Source organism: Epinephelus fuscoguttatus, linkage group LG13 (assembly GCF_011397635.1).
Source record: "Epinephelus fuscoguttatus linkage group LG13, E.fuscoguttatus.final_Chr_v1".
Lineage (NCBI taxonomy): Eukaryota > Metazoa > Chordata > Actinopteri > Perciformes > Serranidae > Epinephelus > Epinephelus fuscoguttatus.
Window position 1 is genome coordinate 14,934,673 of NC_064764.1, and position 23,680 is coordinate 14,958,352.

Consider the following 23,680-nt stretch of genomic DNA (forward strand, 5'->3'; position numbering starts at 1 on the left):
AAAATGTTGTCTGTGAATGCTGCAAGTTGTAGTGAAGCCAATTGGTGTACTTGTTTTTCAAATTGTCTCTATCAAGCCATTTGTAATGTGTATTTTGGGTGTGTTTTGAATCAACTAAACTTAACAGCACTTCACAGAAACCTCCGCCGCCGACTAGCGTTTTGGAAGTGTAACTGCAGAGTGACACAGACACACCACCACACAAGTAAAAATGCTCACAACGGCATAGGCTACATGCATAGGGTCTCCGCACAACCATAAATCCCCTTTAAAGATGACGAAATGGACTGATGTTTTCACTTTGTATCATTGATACTGGATTTATTATCATTGAATTGATATCATCCCTTGTGATGCTATGTGGGGGCTGCTACGATTGGCAAAATAACAGCGAACTGTTTAGTCAAATTTGCGGAAAAGTTACACTGATTGGACAAAATTGCAAGGTCATGCAAAATGCATGGGGGTTGGTTGAATTTTCATTAATTATTGCTAACATGACATCGCACTATCCTGGGCTGACTGCTGATTTTACTGATTCTGTGACGTACTGTAAAAATATAACATGAATTTTGATATCTAAAACTACCTGATGCTTTTAATTAGAATTAGCTGACTGACCAAATGTCAGCATTAAAAACGTGTGTACATATACTTCAGTATTTTATTTACCCAAAAATGTTGAGATAAAACAGATATGTATTCCCAGATATGACAGGCTGTCGTGTTGAAACAATAAGTGTCTCCTTGTAGAAACAAAACAATTTAGAATCTGTGTCAGGGCACTCAACAGAATAACTTTAGAAGAAGGATGTGGCCACATGTACCTCAGTTATGGTGAAGCCCATGGTTGCATGACTTTAATTACATTGTCTGTTTCTCAGAGCAGTGGCACATCAATCTTATCTGTTAAGCTGCATGCAACAAGCTCCAAGAAAAAACTCTCAGCTGACACAGAAGTGCAGCACATATTCTGCTCTCTATTTTGTCAATACAGACTGAAAACCTTTTTTTGTTTTGTTTTTATCACTTTAAAATCTCACCTTCTGTAATATTAAAAATGTAGACATGATCGCAGCTGCTGTGAGAGGGAATGTAGAAACTTCAGCTTACCTTAGTGTATTGGTTTACATAATTTGGGTTTATATATTTAGTTTCTGATGAATAAGGAAACATGTGGCACAGTTAATCTGTATTGATCCACATGTGGAACTTGACTTGTTACAGCAGTAACATCATGGCTAATACTAATGATATGGATCCGACTGTAGTTTCCCAGTCATAATATCCTTAAGTGCACCTTTTATCAGTATTATTGACACAGTGCTGCAGACTGTTGCATCACTATTATACCTGTCATTGCAGCATAATAAACTTGCAATTTTCTATCAGTCAGTTTGACAATAAAGAATGTGCTGTGTGTGTCCCAGGCGAGCCTCTTTGTTTGTTTTGTTTAGCATTACAGATTGGGCCTTAACAATGTTTGATCAAGCTTAATTGAAGATAAGGCCAGCTTTATCTCCAGCTCAACAAACAGCAGGGTAGAGCCAAGTAGGAGTGATGGATGGCTCCCTCCTAGCTTCTCTTGTTGTTTGTTTCATCCCTCGCCGTGTTTAAAAATGACCCTTCAAAATGGTACCAAGGGTGGAAACTAGTGTTCTCGGCTGCGCTGAAGGAGGACATGCTTGCTTGGATAATCCTTTACCATGGTTTTTACAAGGGCCTTTCTTGGCACCAAGGCAACCCTTCAAACATCAATATCGGGTGTGCGCTATCCCCCTTTGGGTAGGTTTAGTTGATGGCTTTCCATCCCTGTATGAGGGCTTGCTGGCAGAGATGGAGGAGGCATGGGAATGCACTGACATTGATTTCTTCATCCCAATGCACACGCTGATGTATTGACTGTCGTGCCGATCAGTTAGAGACATTCTGTTTGCCACTGTTTGGTGGAGCTGAAAGACAGTGAACAGAATTTTATCAGACTAAGCCAGCGAGTCAAAGGCCATACTCATTTCATTTCACTGGAACACTGCTTTCTTTTTCTGTTTCTTTCAGGGAAAAAAAAAATCCACTTTGACTGCTTTTCACAGTGAAATGTTGCCACAGTCAGTTTAGAGAAGAAGTCTTGACTTACTGTTCAAGCTATGATGACAACCAATGTGCTGAGGGGTGTCTAAGTGCAAACGGTAAGCTTGCTCTTCTGTGCTGCACTTACTGTCATTCACTTGCAGTCAGCTGCTCGTGTTTAAAATGTCTATAGAGTCTGTGAAGGGTAGAGACACGCACAGAGAGCCTGGTGTGGAGTCGGGTGGGCCTTCCCTCTTTCATCACCGTGAAGAGTCTCTGATGCATGGCGCTTTGTTATCATAATTTAGTCATCTCAATGGTGTCACCGCCCGCTAATGATAAATCACACGTGGCACAGAACTCACAGGCTGCAGGATGTAAAGGGCTGTGATGTTTTCAGAGGTATATTTTGCAGCTTGTTGTCATGGCGCGGCCAAAATAAACATGCTCCATTTCTGACATCTGTCAAAGTGAATTATAGATCTCGCGAAGAGTTGCAGAAGTCACAATTCTTCTTCTTGGTTTACAGCTTTGTTGTTTGTTATAATATGTCATGCGTTTTTGGTGCCTGACTGGAGTCTGACTTATACAACACGTGCTCTAGAGGCAGAGTACAAGGAGAGAGACACTGCAGCTGCTCTCCACCTTCAGGTAATGGAGTATATTCTGTGTGTGTGTGTGTGTGTGTGTGTGTGTGTGTGTGTGTGTGTGTGTGTGTGGTCGAAGGGTGCAAATGACCTTGCAGCAAGAGAAAGAATCCTGCATACTTTATGATTTAATATCAAAATGTAAACGATGAATTAATTGTATGTCTTCACTCGTAACCCTAAAATCATTTAAAGCATTGAAATTCAAATAGCCTGATGATTATCTGACGTGCACACATTTCTAGATATGTAAAATGCTTGCATTATATCATCTCATTTCTGCCTGCAAAAGTGCTCATCACTGGGAGCATCCAGGCTGGCTTTGTGTCTGTTTAAATGCAACGAAATTGCTCCGAGTTGTGTTAATGGAACTCAGTCACAATCTGAGCAGCTCAGGACAAGGTCAAAGTCAAGGGTGCCACCTTTGAAATTGATTTGACACCGATTCATCCACATGGAGCAAATGCGTGTTAAAAAATGCATGCGCTTGATATTTTCATATTATAAATGTTGAAGCCATAGTCACCTGTGACACAATAAGGAAAATAAATGTATTAATGTCTTGTCTCATAGGTAGAGATACTGTATAAATACCTCCATATGCATTGATGACAAATAAAATTCTTTATCTGTTTAGGTAGACAGACTCTCTGCTGTCTTATAGGTGCAAACAATCAATTGTATAACTGTTAGCTTGCAGTTTTCAGTCTTTGCAAATTTCTGCAAATGTTAAAAATGTAAATGAAGATTCACAGTGAGAGCACACTGTGGCTATAGGCTATAGTTACTGTTTGTTCAGCCTTTAACAATTTCACTTTATATACACCATTATAATCCATGGGTCATAACACATAGTGGGTGTCTAGGTTCAGATGGAGAGTATAACGCATGTAACATTCCGTTTTAACGTCAAACTTTCCTAATTAAGTGTTTGAAGATGTGTTGGCTTAAACTTTTTTCCATCGGATTTTCATGTTCTCGCTTCATTAAAAAATACATACTCGCTGCATGCATTCAGTGATATGTTAATTAAGTAAAAATAATAATAGGAGCAAACTCCACCACTCTAACCACAGGTTGGTTTCAAGTGAATGTGATAATTGGCCAGAGGTTGGTTTCAAGATAAATAAGGGTTTATCAAAACGCAAAGAGAGATGCACAGCAGTATTACATAGTTTATTTGTGTGAGGATGGTGTAAACAACATGACGTTGAGTCACTTGGGAGATTTTATAATATTATATCAAGTGTTGGATGGGCAAAGATGTCAGAATGATGTAGGAAGATTTAAGAAATACAGTCTTTATTTTTTCTTAATATAAGACATAGTATCTAGAATAGTTATGGTACCACAGGGGCCTCATTACAGAAACTTCCCAAGTCTTATACCCTATCTTATCTCAGTTTAGGATGACATTAGGATTTTCAGTATTTAAAAAAACTAGTCCATACCCACTGATAGCTTTGTCACCTTCTACCTATGCCAATCCTCAATGCCTATGTGCAGTTTCACATAGATTGACCACATCAGTGAGTAGAAAAACATGGGACAGACAGAATGACTGACTGACAGAATGACACACTGACAGTTTCTGTGATTATGTACAGCATACCATACCATGACTTAGTCATACCAAAAATTAGAAAAAACAACAACATTCGGCCACAGGATGAGCCACAGCGATCGGTCGCATTTTAGCCATTTTTAAGCATTTTTCTGTTGTTATAGCGCCACCTAGTTGCCAATTAGAGTTAAATTTCCCCAGTCACCTTGAGGCGTCCTGTTCTACATATCTACCAAGTTTAGTAAAATATGTGGCGGTTAGGCCTAGATAAGAAATTAGCTCTCTAGTAAGTTGCGTGGTGATCGGTGAAACCCTTGAGCTGTTATACACCTTTATGTGATGAGCCATGCCCTCCGCAATATTCATTGCCTTATAGAAGCTCAGTTTTAGTAAGTTTTCCAACTTTTGCCAAGAGGGAACTTTAGATATTGGTCCCTAGATTATGTTCACTGAGTTTCATGTAGATGGGTCAAACTTCCTAGGAAGAGATCGATTAGAAGTATTTTTCAAAAAATTCAAAATGGCGGAAGATGTATATAACTGGAAGTTATGGGTTCTTGAGGCAAATTTGTTCCTCATGAGGAGAGGCATCTCTGTGCAAAGTTTCATGTCTCTACGACATACAGGGCATGAGATATGCCCATTCAAAGTTTGCAATTTCAGTCGGTTGCTATAGCGCCCCCCTTTGGCCAATTGATGTAATATTGGTTCATTCGCATCCTCCCATGACCCTCTACCACTGTGCCAAATTTCACATGGATTGACCAAGTCAGTCAGGAGAAAAACGTGGAACAGACACACACACAGACAGAGTTTTCGTCATTATATAGTAAGACATGTTTGCTAACTGCATGTAGAAAAAATTCCGATCTTATTTTACATACATTTGACATAGACCCTGTCCGACATTCAAAATATCTACCAAAAATGGCAGCAGCACTGTTGTTAGGTCTGTATGCCAATGATAATGACGATGGGGGGCAGTACAAAGAAAATTTAACTTCAAGATGTTGTAGAGAATGCTGTGAGCAGATGGCAAACCACAGTCATATATTTTGGTCCTGTAACATTCTAAGTGGATTCTGGGAAGTTCTACCTGAATCTATTTCTTTGGTATTTCTCTAAATAAAAACCCATTAGTCCTTCTACTTGGGAAAATAGAAGAAGAATCAAGATGAAAGATTAACACTTGTTCCTAGTCATAATTATTAAACACATTAGAAGGTATGTGAATATCGGCGTATGCATGTGTATGCACGCACTGACTTTTGTTGGTGACTGTCTGTGTGTATATGTGGGTATTCATGGCACCTGTTGTCGTGTCCTATGTTAGTCGGCTATAACCACTGACTTAAATGTATCACTAACCAGTAAATTATTAATGTAACCTGGTAAATTATATCCTACAAACTTTGCTAATGTAACCATGAATCTATTTCTTTGCTTACTTAGTTCTTGACTTTTTGAATATGTATGTAATTGTATTTTTCTTTATAATATTATTTTCCTGCTCCTTCTTTCTTTATGGTATTTGTAATTCCAGCAAAATCATGTGATATAATATATTAAAATGCAAATTAAAAAAATAAATAAATAAAGAAGATGGGGCACAACACAAACACCAAAGTATGATGATTAAAAATGCTTCTCCAATCATACGATGACACTTCAAATTTCAATTAACAATTCAAATGAATGGCTTGATTTAAATAAATAATTAATTCAAATACTGAGAGGAAAATGTCCGGAAAGTGTGAGGTTTTCTCTCCTTCACTGACACGATTAGTTCCTCCAACTCCTAATAGCTCAAATGGAGCTTCTGTCTTTTGATATTGACAGATTGATTGATTCCCATTGATATTATGGCTTGTCCATCTCAAGTGGCCTCCCAGTTTATTCTAATCAAAGATACAGGCATGACAGGAAGAGTGTCAACTGAAGAATTGAATTTAGAGTTATTGCTATGTTAAGGTGAAATAGGACGTTTGAGACGAGATAGGACACAACCATGAGTTTAGGAACTGCTTCCATAATAGGAAAATAAGATTTTTCCTATCTGTAACACCAAGCAATTGGGATATGTTCCTGTAATGAGGCCCCTGGCTTGTCATTTCTGTACTGTTCTGTAGTTGTCATTAGTGTTTCCATCAATGTGTACAACTGGTGCCATCTTGTAAGCGTGTAAGCGTACTAATATTTGCTATTAAGCAAAAATGAAGCTGCTGGGATTGTCACTAATTTTGACAGTATTTGGTCATGAATCAAAGTGTTAGGAATCACTAAAATCATTAGAGTTAAATACTCTGGGCACCATGGACATCGGTACCAAATTTCATTGCAATCCATCCAGTAGTAGACAAGACAGTTTACGAGAAGAAAAAATGTCAACACCACAGAGACACCAGGGGGAAGGTCAAAGGATCAGGATCTGGTCACTGACCGACCAACTGATAGTCATCATTGTTTCTTTTAAACATGGCAGACATTTACATGCATTTAACTTCAGTGTGTTTTTGGACTACAGTTTGACACTGGGATTACATGAGCATCATGCAACAAAATGGCCCTGTGGTCCCTGTATGTAGCATGTATGCAGGTATTTGTCTCCATTCTTATTGTGACAATGAGTAATGTGTTTCAATAATGGTTAACATAATGGTAACGATCATGTCGACCTCCACCACAGCCCGGCTGAGTGTACAGTGGCACAGACCCACTCTGAGGCTCTGGCTGTAAATATCAACAAAAGGCTTCAGTGTGAGTAAACTCCAAGGAGATCAAATGCACATTGACAGTCAGGGCTGTAACCACAGGAAGCCTTCCAATATTTTGAGGCCCTATCACAAGCAAGTTCTTTAACTGACAGTCAGAGCCCAGGCAACAGGCCTGGGATTGTCACGACTGTGGGATATGCAGAGCCCAACATCAACTCTTTCTAATCCACACTGAGCTTCGTGGCCTCTGATGCAGGATATCAAAAGTGCCTGTTATGTTCATAGAAAATTAAAATTTAAAAGTGAGGCAGCTGTGTCATCAACTTCTAAAGGTGTCTGGATCAAATGCAGTAACCTTGTTAGTAAGGTGTGAAATGGCTCTTTTGAAGAATGCTTTATGAAACCTCTTAGTGGACATTAAACAGCATACATACGTATATGGCAAACATAAAAGGGATTGATAGATTATTATAGGAAATATGTAACATTTCTTTAAAATATTTTGACCGCAAGCTTGTCCTTGAAGTTTGGGAGCCTCAGATGCTTCCTGGAAGGCGTCCTGTGGTCTCATGATTCCCATTTGGCAGAACCTGAGTCCACATGCCAAACATCTGGGCAGGTGGCATCCAGCCACTCGGTTAATAGCAGGCCAGATATCTGGCCTGTCTTTGATGTGCAGACAGGGATTACAGTGGTCCTCTGCTCTCACTCTTAATAACCTGGTATTAAAGGAGCATCAAATCATCTATAATCTTTATCGACCTCCATTGGTGAACAGTAGGAGTTGCAACAACAGTGATAGATGAGCCTCAGGCACAGAGAGAAAGGCAGGCTACGTGTGAACTAGAGAGATCCAACAGAAGGTCTGGTGAGGAAGTGATATGTCAGGGTGCTAAATACTGGAATAATGATACTGTAGTGTAATAAAGGTGCTTTGTTTGCGAGGGTGTGCAGCTTTCATGACTGAAATGTGAAACCAGTTGCTCATTTGTACGGTGGTGCTGCAAGGATGCGTATGTGTGTGTGTGTCTGTGCATGCGCGTGTATGTGTGGGTGGGTGGTTGAATGAGCTCGTGGCGTTTTTGTTCCAGAATAGAATAAACACAAGACACTGACTTTATAATGCCAGAAATGTCACCACCTGAATTGTAATTAATGAAATTAATCATCAACTCTGTCACTCCCCTGCAGATACACTGAGCAGAAATATGGTCATTTTGTCCTGTAAAATTTTTTTCCCTCACTGTGACTTTGAGCAGAGTCTGTCAAGGGCAGGATCAGTGGAATGAGGATTTCAATTCCTGTTCGATCTGCTGGCCCCTTTTTTCCATCGCTGCATTATCCCCTTCTTTAACTCAGCCATTTGAGAGGACTGTGATTAGAGGCCAAATTAAACTGGGCGTGTTTAGGTGTGCAGTTTAAACCTCTGCGTCTGCCAAACTTCCTTGGGCTCTGGTTTTAGATCCAGCTTAGTCTAATGGACTGTGAGATCTGCTTTTGACTCAAAACAAGCTCTTTCGCCTGAGCAAAAACACTAATCAGACTTGTTTACTTGGATGATTTATGTAGCATGAAAAACACGAATCCCCATGCTCATAAATGTTACACGGTTGAGAGGCAAATATTGTTTCACTGTTGCGCTCACCAAAAGGGGGAAGGTTTGGGTAAGTGAGTCAGTAAGTGGGTAAGTAAGTGCACTTATTGCACCATCTTGTGAATAAAGCAAGTGTTGCATGTCATTAGGAGTCCCAGGACATTAGACATGTTACACTGGGGTACAGGAGAGGAAATAAAAACATTTATTTATGATCATCTAATGCAGCAGGCGCATTTTATAAAATACTTGCAATCACAAACGCTTGTATATGTTGATACATGTGCTCAGTTATGAATAACTTGTCAGAAAATGACAAGAGGTAGCAGCTGATATTTATTTGCATCTGTATCTCCCTCATATCCCTGAAGGGACACCATATTTTATATTGATGATTCATGTCAAGAGATAGTAGATCCTGCTTTTCCTCTTCGGCAGTTTCATCAACCCTAACATGTGGCTCCAATCCAACAGATATCATTTCCCCAGAGTTCCCTGGAAAAGAAAAACAACCAAGCAGGTGTCTTGGTTATGATGAATACTAAATAAAAGTTTGGCCAGGGAACTGTGACGGCATTTCTTCAGTGGCAGTTGGGTGGGAGTGTTTGTGTTTTGGAGTGGGTGCCAGAGTCTGAGAGAAGCAGAGAGTGGTGCGAGATTGAGAGCTTAGGAAATGAAATCCTGTGTTAATGACAGAGGTACCTTAATTAAACCTGAATATCTAAATGACTGCAGAAAAACAAAGTCGACAGTTAGACAAATGCCTAAGGCGGGACTGTTTGCCGGCGCAGTGCCCTGGGCAGACTTCTCCTCGGCAGTGTCGACCGTACAGAATGACTGATCAGAGGACTGTGGGCAAAATGAGGTGAAGTGGAAAAGTGAAGCATACTTGGCTCATGTATAGAGAGCAATATGCTCCTTTGCTATCTTGAGAGCCCCATTAGCTCATACATTCAGCATGACTGTACTGTACTCCGCTCCTCTGAGCCATGACCTCGAGCTCTGGAGTGGAATAAATAGCCTGAAATTGTTCCTAAACCACCATAGGCCAAAAAATAACCATAGCCTAACCAGAGGCAGTGTAAGGGTTTGGCGGGGAGGATCCTGAATGACTCAGATGAACCAGACTTTGACAAGAACCCTTGAACAAGCCAGGGATTATACATTTATATGTTGTCAGGGCAGTTTTGGAGCTGTTATCTAGGGGATTAAAGAGACATGAAAATCACCATCCAGGTTGGCTCATTTTAACGTAGGTAAATGGATAATGGCACCTATTGTTCCATATGGAGCGTAATTAATAGGCACTGTTCTGTTGGACTCTTAAGGTCAAGAATTATTACCATTTTGGTTCGACCCAGGCACAAGCTCTCGCTGCAGGAAATGATTCATCTCAATTACACATAAAGACTGATTAGGGACCTGTCTCACTGTGGTGATCCAGATGAATTATCCCCATTATGACAGTAGTTTCTAATCACATTTATAAACGGCACCTTTATGGGCCCATGGCCATGATGTTAGTGCAGACTGTACTCAAAGGAAGCTTTCACATCTCTGAGAGTGCTGTATGTAGTGGACTATTCTATTTGTGAGTTGCTGTATTGTGCTGGAGAGCCTGTCCATTTTCAACCTCTTTTTCAAGAGCATCTCTCACTGCTCCATTAGCTGAGTATGCTCGGATATGTGGGGAATAGCAGCATGGGGGGGGGTGGGGGGGTGGGGGGGGGTTGGGAAAGGACAGGAGGGGCAAAAAATGGGAATACTAACATTTGAAGAGAGAGAGGTTTGCTGAGTGCACTGTTCTGACTTCGGTGCTCCACTTATTTTTGATGCTCTGTCGGAGGAAGCCAGAAAGAGGGCAGCAAAGGCAGAGAAGAGATGAGTCAGAACTCCTACACTAATGACTGGAACAAGCCCTGCAGGTTTATATCAGAGTTCATCATTTTAATGTATGGTATTTAGTCAAACGGGAGAGCAGAATGTATAGACACCTTGCTTAAAATGATCAAGTCAGTTCACCACTATGTAGTGTAAACCCACCTCAGTCATGAACACAGTGGGTCAGCGCTAAAATTCAGTCAAAAAAAGGTGCTTTGCTTCCTATTAATCAAAGGGTCTGCTGGGAACACTAATTATAACCAGCATTCATTTACAATTCTTATGACAATTTGTGGAAATTATCACATTTATTAAACATGTTATTCCGCCCAACAGCAGAGTTAGACAACCACGGTGACAGCCCGCTGATTACACAGTATTTACCTCACTTGAATGACTGTATTAAACTACCATTGAGATCTCGCCACTCGGTTGTGTAATGAAGGTCGGAATTGATACACAATCACTGTAATGTGTTGAATGGCAATCCAAAGCTGCGTTCACAGTGCCGACATTGAGACGGAGGTTAATGGTGCAAAACTTGTGTGGCTCACATTCCACTCCGCACTGTTTAGGCTTCATGTCTGAGCCTCTGCTCTGTTTGGCCAAACTGTTATTCTCTGAATATATCAGAGGAGGGGGGGGGCTTAGGGACGTTATGATGTTAGCTCGATTTGTATTTACTCCCCACTGTATGTATGTAGAGATCTCAAAGCGCTGACCCAGGATAAAAGTAATCTGCTTGACATTTGATTGAGGATTATTTATGAATTATGCAGCTTAACTGTGGTGCACGAGGAGAAGAAAGATTTAGCAACGAGTTCTTATCACTTCTTGTCAGTATTTCAGACATGTGCGCTGAGTTAACACATCACTATCATTTTTCTTTTCTAATCTTGAGGAAAAAAAAAATCTCAGAATCTCTGCAGCCTTGCTGTTAGCCTTGGTGGTGATTTCTACTGAAGGACTACTGAAGGTTTAGTCACAGTAGAGGGATGTTTCGTTCCATGACGGGTCCAGTGGCAGGTTGTTAAAGACATTTTTGTGTTGAGTTTTGGATGAATTAAATGATACACTGAGTTAGCAGTTTGTGTCAAATCTAATGCAGTAGCAGTGTAATGCACCCTATCTTAACAGAGCTCATAAATCAGTTGCTGCTGTCACTGTGTCAAGCTTTTATTTAGCTCTATGGGCATTTATAAGGCTGCAGATAGTGTTGTTGTCGACTGTATTATATTGAAAGGTGTTGCTTATGTTTAGGGGAGCATATCTATGTTCCCAGGGTTCTATGTTTCCCGGGTTCTATGTTCCCCACTTAATCCTGCAACAAAGGTTCTATGTTCCCCGCTTACATAAAAAAGGTTCTATGTTTCCTGGGTTCTATGTTTCCCGCTCAACCAAGCTGGAAACATAGAACCCTTTTTGTGTAAGCGGGGAACATAGAAGCTTTTTTGCAGGGTTAAGTGGGGAACATAGAACCCGGGAAACATAGAACCCTGGGAACATAGGGATGACCCCATGTTTAGTCCACCTCGCAAGCAGCGTTGGGCTCGTTACTCAAAAGATCTAATTTAGCCTACTTAGCACTTGTTATTCAAATCAACAGTAATAATATTACTTAACTTATTACACCCTGCCAACAGTCATTTGTTACACTACTCATTATATTACTTTATTACACCCAGGCAGATAGGGCTGAAAAATGAAGCCAACACTGAAGGGCCAAAAACTGCAGTTCTTTGAACAGCCACTAGAGGGTGGCTCCAAAAGCCAGTCAATCCCCAGAGACCCTCATGTTAAAATCCCCAACTTTACAACAGAAATAAACATGTTTACAGCCTAATATTAAAAAACCTGTTAGTTTGAAGAAAGTGAGACAGCAGTCACCAGTATTCTGTGAGATAATATGCCGTTATAGTCACATATGAATCCCCTGACCTTGAAGTCCAGGTGTCACGAGTTAATGCCACCCTTCCTGCTGTATTCAAAGGTTCCTCAACTTTATGCTTCACTTCTCTGTAGAACTTGGGTCGGTTAAAAAACATTGGGACGGAGTCACATACCTTGGTTCCACTGTTTTTAGCATGTAACAAAGCCTTCGTTTTCAACAACACTGTAGGGCACAGATCTTTGCACATGAAGTAGGTGATGGACTGTGTTATTTTCTTTGCTCTCTCAGAGTTGAATGGTAGTTTTGTCAAGCTAAGTGTGTCCAGTGTTGGTTGATATATTAGGTTTAGTGTTAGCTTGGCCGTTAGCAGCAAACGGTATCTAACATGTTTTTCTATATAGCTACTTTCATCATTGTACAGGGGGTGCATTTTTTTATGTAACTAACCAGTTTACGTATTATTATTAAAGCTTAAAGTTACGCATAATTAAAGGTTGGCCTCTTTGACGACAGGCCTAATATAGTCACTTCCAGCACCAAATAAAACAAACAACAAATCCCCCAAAATGGCGATGGCCAAAATGCTTCACTCAAAGTTCCAAAGCGGGAAACCACAAACCAATGGATGCTACAGTAGCTATGTCCATTATTCCAACACTCTGTAGGTACACTTCACAAAATTCAGACCTGGCATGTGTGCCTCTGTGTGAATGTCAGGGCAATCTCCACTAAGAGCAGCTAAGGCTAGATAGCTTACAAATGATATTTTACCTGGAGGTCGTCTGTTGCCTGTGACCCATATTTTCACAAGAATCTGTTTGGAGATGGAGACTCAGTTGTGGAGATAGGCAGCATTTTATCCCCTACATATCCAGCCACAAGCTTCATTAGTTCTCTGTCTGTTGAAGCCTGCAGCTGTACACAATTAAAATCCAGCTTAAGTTGTTTGGCCAGTGCTGGGCTACAGCCATCCTCCACGGCCGAGGAGGGCTCACCTTTGGTGTGGTGTACTTCCTGGAGGGTCACATTGTTGCACTGTTGGTCATGGTAGGTATTTCAGGAGGTTTGAGCTCATGTTTTTCGCAATGGAAAGAGTCTTAGTACCACTACCTGCACACAGTTTACATTTGACAACAATGTACTTGTTATCTTTCCTCTCGATAAAATCAGTGTAATCAATGTAACCGTTTCCATCTTCCAAGACAGCTTGCCGTGATAGATTGTTGGATTTCAAATCAGTAGGGGGTTGACAACACAAGTAAGGTTGTAATGAGATATTTGTTTGGGGAGTAACCGTGTATTATTACCGAAATCTTATTAGTAATTTGTTACACTACCAGTTACTGGGGAAAGTAATATTGCTATATTCTCTTTTCTCCTTTCCTTCCCTTAACCATTCTTATTTTTGTCAAGTGAAGTTAACAGCAGAACAGAATTTATACATATAAATACCAACAATGATGCCGAGACCATCTTTTTCCTCTACCTCTTTTGTTGTTCAACTGAAGATCACATGCAGTGTCATGTTGCCTTATCACCTTTTGTTGTTCTTTTTGGGTGCTGGTGAAGAATCTTTGTCTGCATTGAGAGTTTTAAAGGGAAACACAGAGTAAAGGTTTTTATCTGAGACATAAATGGGAGTATGAAGTGCAAGGGCAAAAGGAAGAAATGCAGCAAAATGTTCACAGTAAATTTGTTCTTTTCTTTTGAAGACTTATTCCCTGTATTTTCTCTTTTTCTCTGGTGAGAAGGACCCCTAAGGTTAAGACATAACATCTTTTTTGTGCGTCCCTCTAACGCCTGTTGACAACAACAGTTTTGACCAAACTGAGATGTCTCCCTGAGTACTTTTTGAGGCAGCTCGGCTTCCTGTTGTTACAGTATGTCCTTTTGTCCTCCAGTGCAGGTTGGGCAAAAACGATGACACTGTCTCAGGTGCATTATGTAAGATTTATGCATTGTCAAGGCAATGTTGATTTATTTATTTGGCTGCTTGTTTAACAGGGACGTTTGAAGATTAAAATACAAACTGCAGGTATCACCTGTCCATATAGTCCATAAAAAAGTGAATTGGGACACTTTAAGTCGCAGTGTGAATGTAGTCAGACTTTTAAATGACTTGTCTTTATGGCAGGGAAGTAAAACATTTTTTGTTCAGCAGTTCCCTCATGCAAATGGCTTGCGTAGAAATTACATTTTGTCCAATTTCCCTCCCTGTGTATGGGTCATAACTAGCCATTTTGTCTCACATTATGTATTATAACAACACGTCTGCCAATTGTATGAGAGAATTCCATTTGCTCACAGTGCAGTTCCCCTTCAATAATAACTTCACTAGAATTAAGACAAATATTGAAGCAAACTAAAGTATCTTTATCATTATCAATTTCTTTCCTAGTTTTAAGAAGCTGATAATAGATGAATACATAAGGAGCGGATGATAGACTAAGTGGGTCAGAGATCTTGCAGTGGCAGTCCTGTTGCACACACTGTTGGTCCTGCAAAAACATTATGAAATACCATGTAAATATTCAGTTCATGTCACATTGTGATCCCAGTTTTTCTGCTGAGAGATTGTAATGAAGCCATTAAATCAAGGAACGCTCTGTCTCAACCTTAAACCTGCATGAGCCAACCTTAATGGTTTTCAACTGCCAATCAGTGCTCTGGCATATTCTACCACCCTGCGTAAATGAATTCAAATCCTCCTTCCTCATACTCGGAGAGCCACCCGATGACACGCAGCCTGCCTGGAAATGGATGTCCTCTGGAGAAGCACTGAAGTGATTCCTGCAGGTTATTTAAAAGGAAAAGTGCCATGGGACTGTCAGATCATGGTCATAAAGAGGGTGTTAAAGGGTTTCCCCACAAGGGGTTATGAATTACATGGTAAGGGGTTGGTCTCTTAATGCATTTAGCATGGAGAGACGGAGAATGAAACAAGGCACTTTGGGAGAAAAAACACTGGCAAAAGACACATAATGAATTGACATTTAAGACAGTTACGCTATAATTGGTGAGATACAGTATATGCAAATGACATGAAGTTAGGCATTTTTCCAAAGTATGTAGCCGCCATAGCTGAGGGCTCCACATTAATGCATTGATTCCTCACTGTCTAGTCTAGTCTTGTCAAGTCAAGCCAACTTTATTCATTTTGCCCAGAATCACAGATTTGTCTCAGAAAGCTTCACAGTGTAAACAGACCCCACATTTGAATAAGGATGTAAATTCACACACAAAAAAAAAGAGAAACAGAGCATGGATCCATCAGACATCCAATAGATGTCACCTATAGAAGTGGCAGTGCTGGATTAAAGAAAAGGTGAAAAGGTTCTTTGCACTGTCTTTGCATTATGTATGTATTCTGTTAAGTGCTCATCATGTACAGTGCACAGAGACCCAACCAACCACCAGTCCTATACTGAAATACTGTCCTTCTGGAGGTTTGCTCTCTGAGTTAGTGTGTGGTTATTTGATTAAACCCAAATTAATTTAAATATAAATGTGTTACAAATACAGTTTGACACAGGATCCCTCTGTAAACACTTGGCATCAAGACAAGGTAAAAATGCAGGACCTTAAACCAGGGTTAACTGTTGTTTGCCACTTGGGGGCAGCAGAAACAAGCTATAAACAACACAGACATATTCGCACCCTTATGAAGTTGTTACCCTTTTGTGATGGTCCAATATTGAGCCCACACTGTAATGGACTTTACTATATTATAAAATATTATCACATTTTTGGAAAAAGGAAAAAGCAATTTCACAAAGAAGCAGATAGAAGACTCTACTAAATGTGTGTGAAGGATATATTCAGGATGTCAAACTCACTCAGCAGCAAAAACAGGCTAAAAGGCAAAGACAGGTATAAGCTGAAGCCGAACTATAGGCTACAAATGACAGTGTAAAAGTGAACCACCACATCACTGGCAATCAAGACACAAGAGAAGGAATGTATGATGTAAACAATATAAAAACAGAAACAGATTTTCAACAGGCGATGTGTCATCACTGTGTGTGCAGACGAATGGTGTTTGGCTTCACCCCATGTCACTCACCCCGACCTCCTGCCGTCTGCACACACTGCGATTACACACAGCTGGTTGGGTTTTGGCAAACCTTCCCCAACCCCTTTTATACAGAGATTGTGCTGTAGGGCTGCTACGAAGCCCCTTCTTTATGCTTCCTGCATGGCAGCATCATTCTGCTCCAATGTGTGATTATACATGGCATCGTGGCTTTGTGGAATCACAATCACGGTGATGCCACACCGCAGACTTTATACTGTTTCGGCGCTGTTAATACTTTCTGACGCGGATTAATGGCGAGACCACTCTGCCCGACCCATTCTCTAATCGTACCTTATATACAGCAAGGCAAGGTGACATGATATTCCCAGCTTGAACGGGCAGTGTAAAAATGGCTGCATTTCTCAAGCAGGGTAGGTCTTTATTCTGTGTTGTAATGAATAAAAAGCAAAAGTAATGTATGCATTCGGTGGCTATGCGTAGCTAACCCTACACTTTTCAGGGTTTGATTTTGATTTTGGAATGGGAAAGAAATGCATATCTCCTTCCACCATCTCCAGGTGCCACAGGTGCAACATTTAACCACAAAACCGGCCTGAAAATGAAAAAAAATCTGAAATGTCATTGGAGCACAGCCGTGTAGTTGCTGGACTCCGTCAGAGCTTTTTTTTTTTTTCTTAAAGATATATTTGGGGCATTTGCCTTTGTCAGCAGTCATTTAGCTTGTTTGTTTGTGTGTGCCTGCTTGGTCTTGGTCTCTACCAACACCTGACAGAAAAATGACTGCCTAATATTCCACTATGTTCACCAGCTGGATGCTAACATTGCCATATGCGCTGGGTTTTTTATTTTTTTGAGTTTTTTTTTTCTTAGCTAAAGAAAGCTATCTGCTGCAGCCGAAAAACAAGGCTGTAGGAGTGCTGACACTCAGCCAAAACAGTGCAGTTGCAGCCTGTAAAACCAAAGCAATAGGCCTGTATAGTGTAAATAATAAAATTAGCAATGGCTGAATTCCATTGATTCCTTTCCTTTTGATTCAGTGTCTTGCCACTAAGTGTCCTATTACAACCCAATTACCAGAATAAATGTTTGCTCTGTATGGGTCTGCAAAACACTTACATGTTACATGTATGTTTCATATATAGCAAATATGTTAAAACATTACATTTTTCATTTTTATGTTAGCAATGACAATGCTATGGTTAACATGTGGTTAGGTACAAAAACCCCCGCATAGGGTTAGGCAAACACATGGCTTAAAATACCCAATTGTTGTCTCTACAGGCACCTCTGAAAATGTCATGACATGTTAATAAAACACAGCTGGTCTTGAACAGGTCTGCTACTCAGCAGCCATCTCGCCTCAGTGTCACACCGTCCGTCATCCCCTCCTCCTGATGTGAAACTCAGCTCATATACATGTAATCTAAACTGTGTCACTGAAGTGTTTATGATAAGCAATAAACATACAAATGTAATATGCGGTCTGTGGTTTGCAGAGACATACACAATGCCAACATTTTGTTCTGGCAACTGGGCTGCCTTTCATATACAAGTACTCATGTGGTGCATTATTAATATTAATATATAGTGCTGAGGCCCATCTCATTTTCAGTTTATATTGTTTTTTAGTGGTGCAGACAGTATTACCAAACAAATCATCAATTATTCAACCTAATTGCTATACACATGAACATGGGGCCTTGGGGAGCCCGAGGTTATGGAGCCCCAGGCCAGATGATTTGCCCAGTAGTGTAATCCAGCCTTAACTGGCAGAATTACACTATGGACAAACAGAATAATGATATGCAAGTAATGTACATACATAAGAGAACAACATAGAGCCAGAACATATAATACCAAGTAAATATTTGGCAGGATAAGTTAGAGAGTTTCAGGTTTGTGAGAGAGTCTATGTTCAAACTCAACTCACAGAAAAATACAGACCTGAAACAAATGTTTAGATCTATTTTCCATTACCATCTAAAAGTCTGTCAGATTGAGTGACACTGTTTTCGACCTCAGAATGAGTACAAAGTGAACAATGCAACATTAAGTGTCGCAATAATTAGCTCTTGTAAACAACTTGAGTCACTCAGAGGAGTACAAAACCTCTTTTCATTTGCTTTGTAACTGCCATGCTGGTGCTTTGTTTCAGCTTGTCAACAGGAGTGCCAAGTCCCCACTTGGGAATTGCCCAAGTCAGCCCTGTTACCTTTGCTAAATTTGGTGCAAGATGTAACAAGAGAAAAATGCTCCATCAATCACGTTGCAGATGCCGGCAGAGAAGAGTGGGGGGTTCAGAGGCAGAGAAATAAACCAGTAGAAGCTCTGCCAACAACCATTTCCTGGGTGAGATGATGGGAAAACTTCGCCGTACTCTCTGGGGACATCATTTGTGAACGCACCGGCGTCCTCCAGAGCCTAAAGTTTTAGAGCGGAACCCAGGCACTTGGTCGGGGTGTTTGAGCATTTCTAAAGTGAAATCCTCCTTTGCTTCTGTTGCCTGCTCCATCAGATAAAGTCTGCCTGCCGAGGCTTAAGTGTGTCAATGAACGGGGGGGAGGATCAATGATAAGTGCAGCTTACCTCCTCAACTGCTCCGCACCAGCCAAATAGAGATTAAACCATTTCAACCTAATAGCACATGTCAGTCAAAAGTCACACTTGAACTCTTCTTTCAGGCCCCCGTCCCCACCTTTGCCACCTCCCATTTTCTAATCACAGCGGCTACAAAGATGCTGCAATTTACAGAGACATGCAGAGTGACTATGGGAACTAACAGAACCCATTTTTGCCATGGAGACCCCTTTGTACCACATCAGAGCCCGAACTGAGATCTGTAATTGTGTCAGCCATTTCTCTGAATCCTCAACTAAGACTCACTTTGAAGGTTACCATTTGTAACGCATTCAAAAGCACACTCAATACAAACATGCATGCACACACCCCCAGATCAAAAGCCTCAAGGCCTATTATTGCGTAAAATACAGCCGTCCTTCTAAACACCAAGCTTTTGTAAATGGTACTCATTTCTTGCTCTAATCACTGTTGTGGATATTGCTAAATTGCCACTCTTCCAGGGAATTACTGGACTGAACCCCACAACCGTGGCTTTGATTTGTTGTTCAACCATCTCTGATGTGAATACACCCTGTGGTCTGTAAATGAGAGTGTCTGTTGTTCCTCCAGCATCCCTTATTTAGACATCACAGCACTCATTAGGTGCATCAAGCTGATATCAAAGTCAGAACACAGATGTCGATGTTGTGGAGAATGCCGGGACCATCGCAGTGTCTCTTTAATGATACGTCTGTCGTCTTTTCAGCTCGATTGTTATTTCGCTGTCATTTCTCCAGCGACTTCTCAGCTGACCTCTGTTGCTATGGGATTTCTATGACTTTAATACTGTCATCACTGCCCTCTTTAGTTTGATATTTGGACAAAATGAATATAATAATAATAATAATAATAGTTACAATAATGCATTTTATTGATAGGCGCCATTCAAAGGACCTTATGCAACACATTTAAAAACCAACAGCAATGTATACAGACATAATAAAGTCAAACAAAGCAGTCATATGCAATATGATAGTTAATAAAATAACTAGGCATATCCTGCGTCTGTTTTGAGCATTGGTCGATCATCTAGTAACAGGCATAGTACATAGGCAAGTATGACGTTCAGAACGCAGATAGTGGTGAATACCTGATCTTGAAAAGGTGTGTTTTCAGATGAGATTATAGGGTGGAGTCTATATTGCAAACATCTTGTAAAGATGACTTTTTATTGCTCAGTGGAAAGATGTATGACAATGTGTTATAAATGTTTGGAATTTAGAGGAGAAATCTGTGAGTCAGCCAAAATTTAGGCACATTTTGTGACTTTTTTTTCTCTTTCAGCTGCACTTGTTTTGCCCGGTTATGGTTGCCAAGTTATGATTGGATCATCACTCCTTGGGGGAGGGGTTTAGCAAACGGTCCTATCGGGATTTTAAAAAGTATTATTAACTAAGATTTACTGTAGTTGCCGAGTTTAAAGACTCAATATGTTGGATTCAGGGGGATTTATTGGCAAAAATGGAACATACTATCACAAGTGTATTTTCTTTTGTATATATCACCTGAATATAGGAATTGGCATGTTTTTGTTATCTTAGACTGAGCCGTTTATATATGTAAGGAGTGGGTCCTTGTTCATGGAGATTGCCATGTTTCATTGCCATATTTCTACAGAAGCCCAGAATAGACAAACTAAACACTGGCTCCAGATAGGGCCATTCGCGTTTAATGTTGGCCACCATACTTATCAGCCCCTCCACGATAGAAAAACACAAATTTTTTCATGTGAAACTGCTTTATTCAGTGTTTTTACCAGCTTAAATCACCAGGTCAGTTTGTTTGGGGAGGTAAAGACCTCTGTGGATAATTCGTGAAACGTCTGCATCAGAGGAAAACATGTGAGCGCACATTAAGTGCTTTAAATCTGTTTATTAAAATATGTGTCAGTAAAGTTGGGAGTGATGGCAGGTTCCCATCCTGCATTTTGGATTTTAAATGTTACATTATCTTTTTGTTTCCATGTACATCACAGATTGTCCCTTTAAAACTCACAAGAGATCCCCGATGAATGACTTGTAAAATGGACATTTTCTGCAGTGCAGCAGTTTATATGAGGAGCATAAACAAAGAGATGATGTGTCCCCCACAGAGACAGCTCCTCTGATAGGTGGTGACGTGACGGCTCATTTTAAGCCGCCTCTCTCTCTTATTGTCTTTTGTTTTCTTTTGAAGGAAGATTAAAGAATCTCTTATGCCATTTGATATTTCAGTGGGACGGTAGTACTATTGAGCAGCTTTGTGCAGGCTTTGTGTGGTGGGTGATGGGAATTCATTCAGATACAGCTTATCAAGTCCACAAGGGACCGAGACAGCAGACTGCATCCAGAGGTTTGTGGGTAATATTCAGTAACTTGCCCGAGCAGACGCTCAGTTTATTTATTTATTTATTTTTTCCATATCTCTGCCTTCATTGTAATGCACCACAAGTATGATCTTGTCTCAGCCGGCGTGTGGACTTTGTCATGTTTATGGTGATGTTCATGATAGGAATCTATTCTCTTCCAGGTGTACACCAGATATGGGAAATGCTACACTTTTAATGGCAACAAGACGACATCCAGGAAAAGCAAGCAGGGTGGAATGGGAAACGGGCTGGAGATCATGTTGGATATCCAGCAGGATGAGTATCTGCCCATCTGGAGAGAGACAAGTAAGCCTCAAAACTATTTGTCCAGTGTAATCCCATCATATGCTACAGCGTGAGATACCTCTGCTGGGCTTTAAAATAACCTGCATCCATTTCTCTGGGTCACGTACTGTAAATAATGCATTTCTTGATTGTATTCCTGCAACCTGGAAAATGTGATTTGTAAGGGGAAATTCCTGAACACAATACACCACCTCAGATTAGTGTTTGCATTGTGGGTGTCACATACTATTAATCCCTACTGGGGCTTTTTTCAAACATGACTGAAATATGGTTTGTCGTTAGCGTCAAACTGAGTCCAAGCTGTCAGATGAGGCAGCCATCTGAAATTCCCTTGTACTCTCCCTTTGCAATGCTCCGCACTCCTGCTCTGTTTCATCCTGAAGATGAGACATCCCTGGAGGCCGGCATCCGAGTTCAGATCCACAGTCAGGACGAGCCTCCCTACATCCACCAGCTGGGCTTCGGCGTCTCTCCGGGCTTCCAGACCTTTGTTTCATGTCAGGAGCAGAGGGTAGGTCTTCTTCATCACAGCTCACCATCCCTGCTTCCCTCCCACCCCCCACCACCACCAGATTACTCCTCTCCCTGCAACCATTCGCCCCTGGTGGTTCAGACTGGGGTCTAATAAATCTCTGTGTGCTTAGCTGACCTACCTGCCCCAGCCCTGGGGGAACTGCCGTTCCACCAGCAAAGAGAAGTTCCCAGGATACGACACATACAGCATCAGTGCCTGCCGTCTGCTCTGTGAGACCAACGAAGTCCTGAGAGTGTGCGGCTGCAGGATGGTGCACATGCCCGGTAAGATCACCCCCTAACTCACAGTTACACAGAGCCCAGCAGGTGCCATGGGGAAAAAATCGTTTGTGTGCATGAATTACAATTGCACACGTATTAGTTATTCATGCTCTCCACTGTCAAGTTATTGTTACCTTAGAAACAGAGAAGGAAAAAGAATTAAATATAAACTAAGAACAAAATCTACGTGTGGTTGGAACTGAGAAGCACACCAACATGAATCATTTTAATGTTTTGTGGTGACTTCAAGGTCATGACATAGCATATCTATCTATATATATATATATATATGTATAGATATGTACACAGCTCGCACTGGGAAAATCGAAAGTATAAAATACTTCAACAGAGTTAGTATTGTCAGGTATTTTTAAAATTGTTTTGTCTAGTGTGATTGAACACAGCCCAGTATTTGCATCATATTTGATGACCAATTGTGCAAAACAAGTCATCATTTTTTGGCCCACTTGAATATTTCCCAGCACAGACATAATTTGGGCTGCCACATGCCTGACCTCGATGCTTGATATCTGGAGTGGAATGCTCTTCAGCAGCGCTGGCAGCTTTTTGGACAGTGACTCTTCAGACTACATGAAAGTCTCGATGACTTTTGGATCCATTTGTTCATACATCTCAGCTGTTTGGCAACTGTTCTGTTGTGCTCCTGCGGCCCTCATTAATTATTTTGATTGATTATTTTTATCAGTCCCGGTTGCTCTCGTGTTTAGTTTCCACTGGTTGGTGGAAACAAGTAGCTCTTAGGATTCCTGCCGTTATATAGGATTAATTTGGCATTGACTTACACACTGAGAGATTGCCTCCAGCACACAATCACTGTAAAATCTCTTCTGATTACAAAGATGTGGCACAGAGCAAATCAGGATGGTTTTCTAATTCACACAGTGTTTTCTTATTTTTTTAATCATTTCCCCCCCCCAAATTTAAGATAAAAAAATCAATTGGGCCTTGCATACTGATATCAGTTATTATAGTCTTTGATATCTGTAAAAAAAAAAAAAATAAATAAAAATAACTCAGAATCTATTAAGGTTTAGTACACAAGATATCAGATTGCATGGATGGGCAGGTTTACTTCAGTCTCATTTGTATTAAGACTGAAACACAAAATGCCTTAAAATTACAATGTGAGATGTTCATGTTATACATGGACAAAGATTTAAATAATAAGGTAAACATATGAACTAATCCCTGTGATCCC

The 23,680-nt window shown here is 40.6% G+C and overlaps 2 protein-coding genes across 2 annotated transcripts in view; one reads left to right on the forward strand and one right to left on the reverse strand.

Annotated features, from left to right (window-relative positions):
* Nucleotides 1-23,680, forward strand: part of asic4a (acid-sensing (proton-gated) ion channel family member 4a) — a 128,091-nt gene that overhangs the window by 86,135 nt on the left and 18,276 nt on the right. Inside the window, exons 2-4 of the mRNA XM_049594102.1 lie at nt 21,522-21,666; nt 22,050-22,177; nt 22,311-22,464. Coding sequence (XP_049450059.1) covers nt 21,522-21,666; nt 22,050-22,177; nt 22,311-22,464 — 427 coding nt within the window. The remainder of the gene's footprint in view (nt 1-21,521; nt 21,667-22,049; nt 22,178-22,310; nt 22,465-23,680) is intronic.
* The window catches only part of LOC125899663 (translationally-controlled tumor protein homolog), a 589,762-nt gene that overhangs the window by 33,437 nt on the left and 532,645 nt on the right, over nt 1-23,680 (reverse strand). The window lies entirely within an intron of this gene.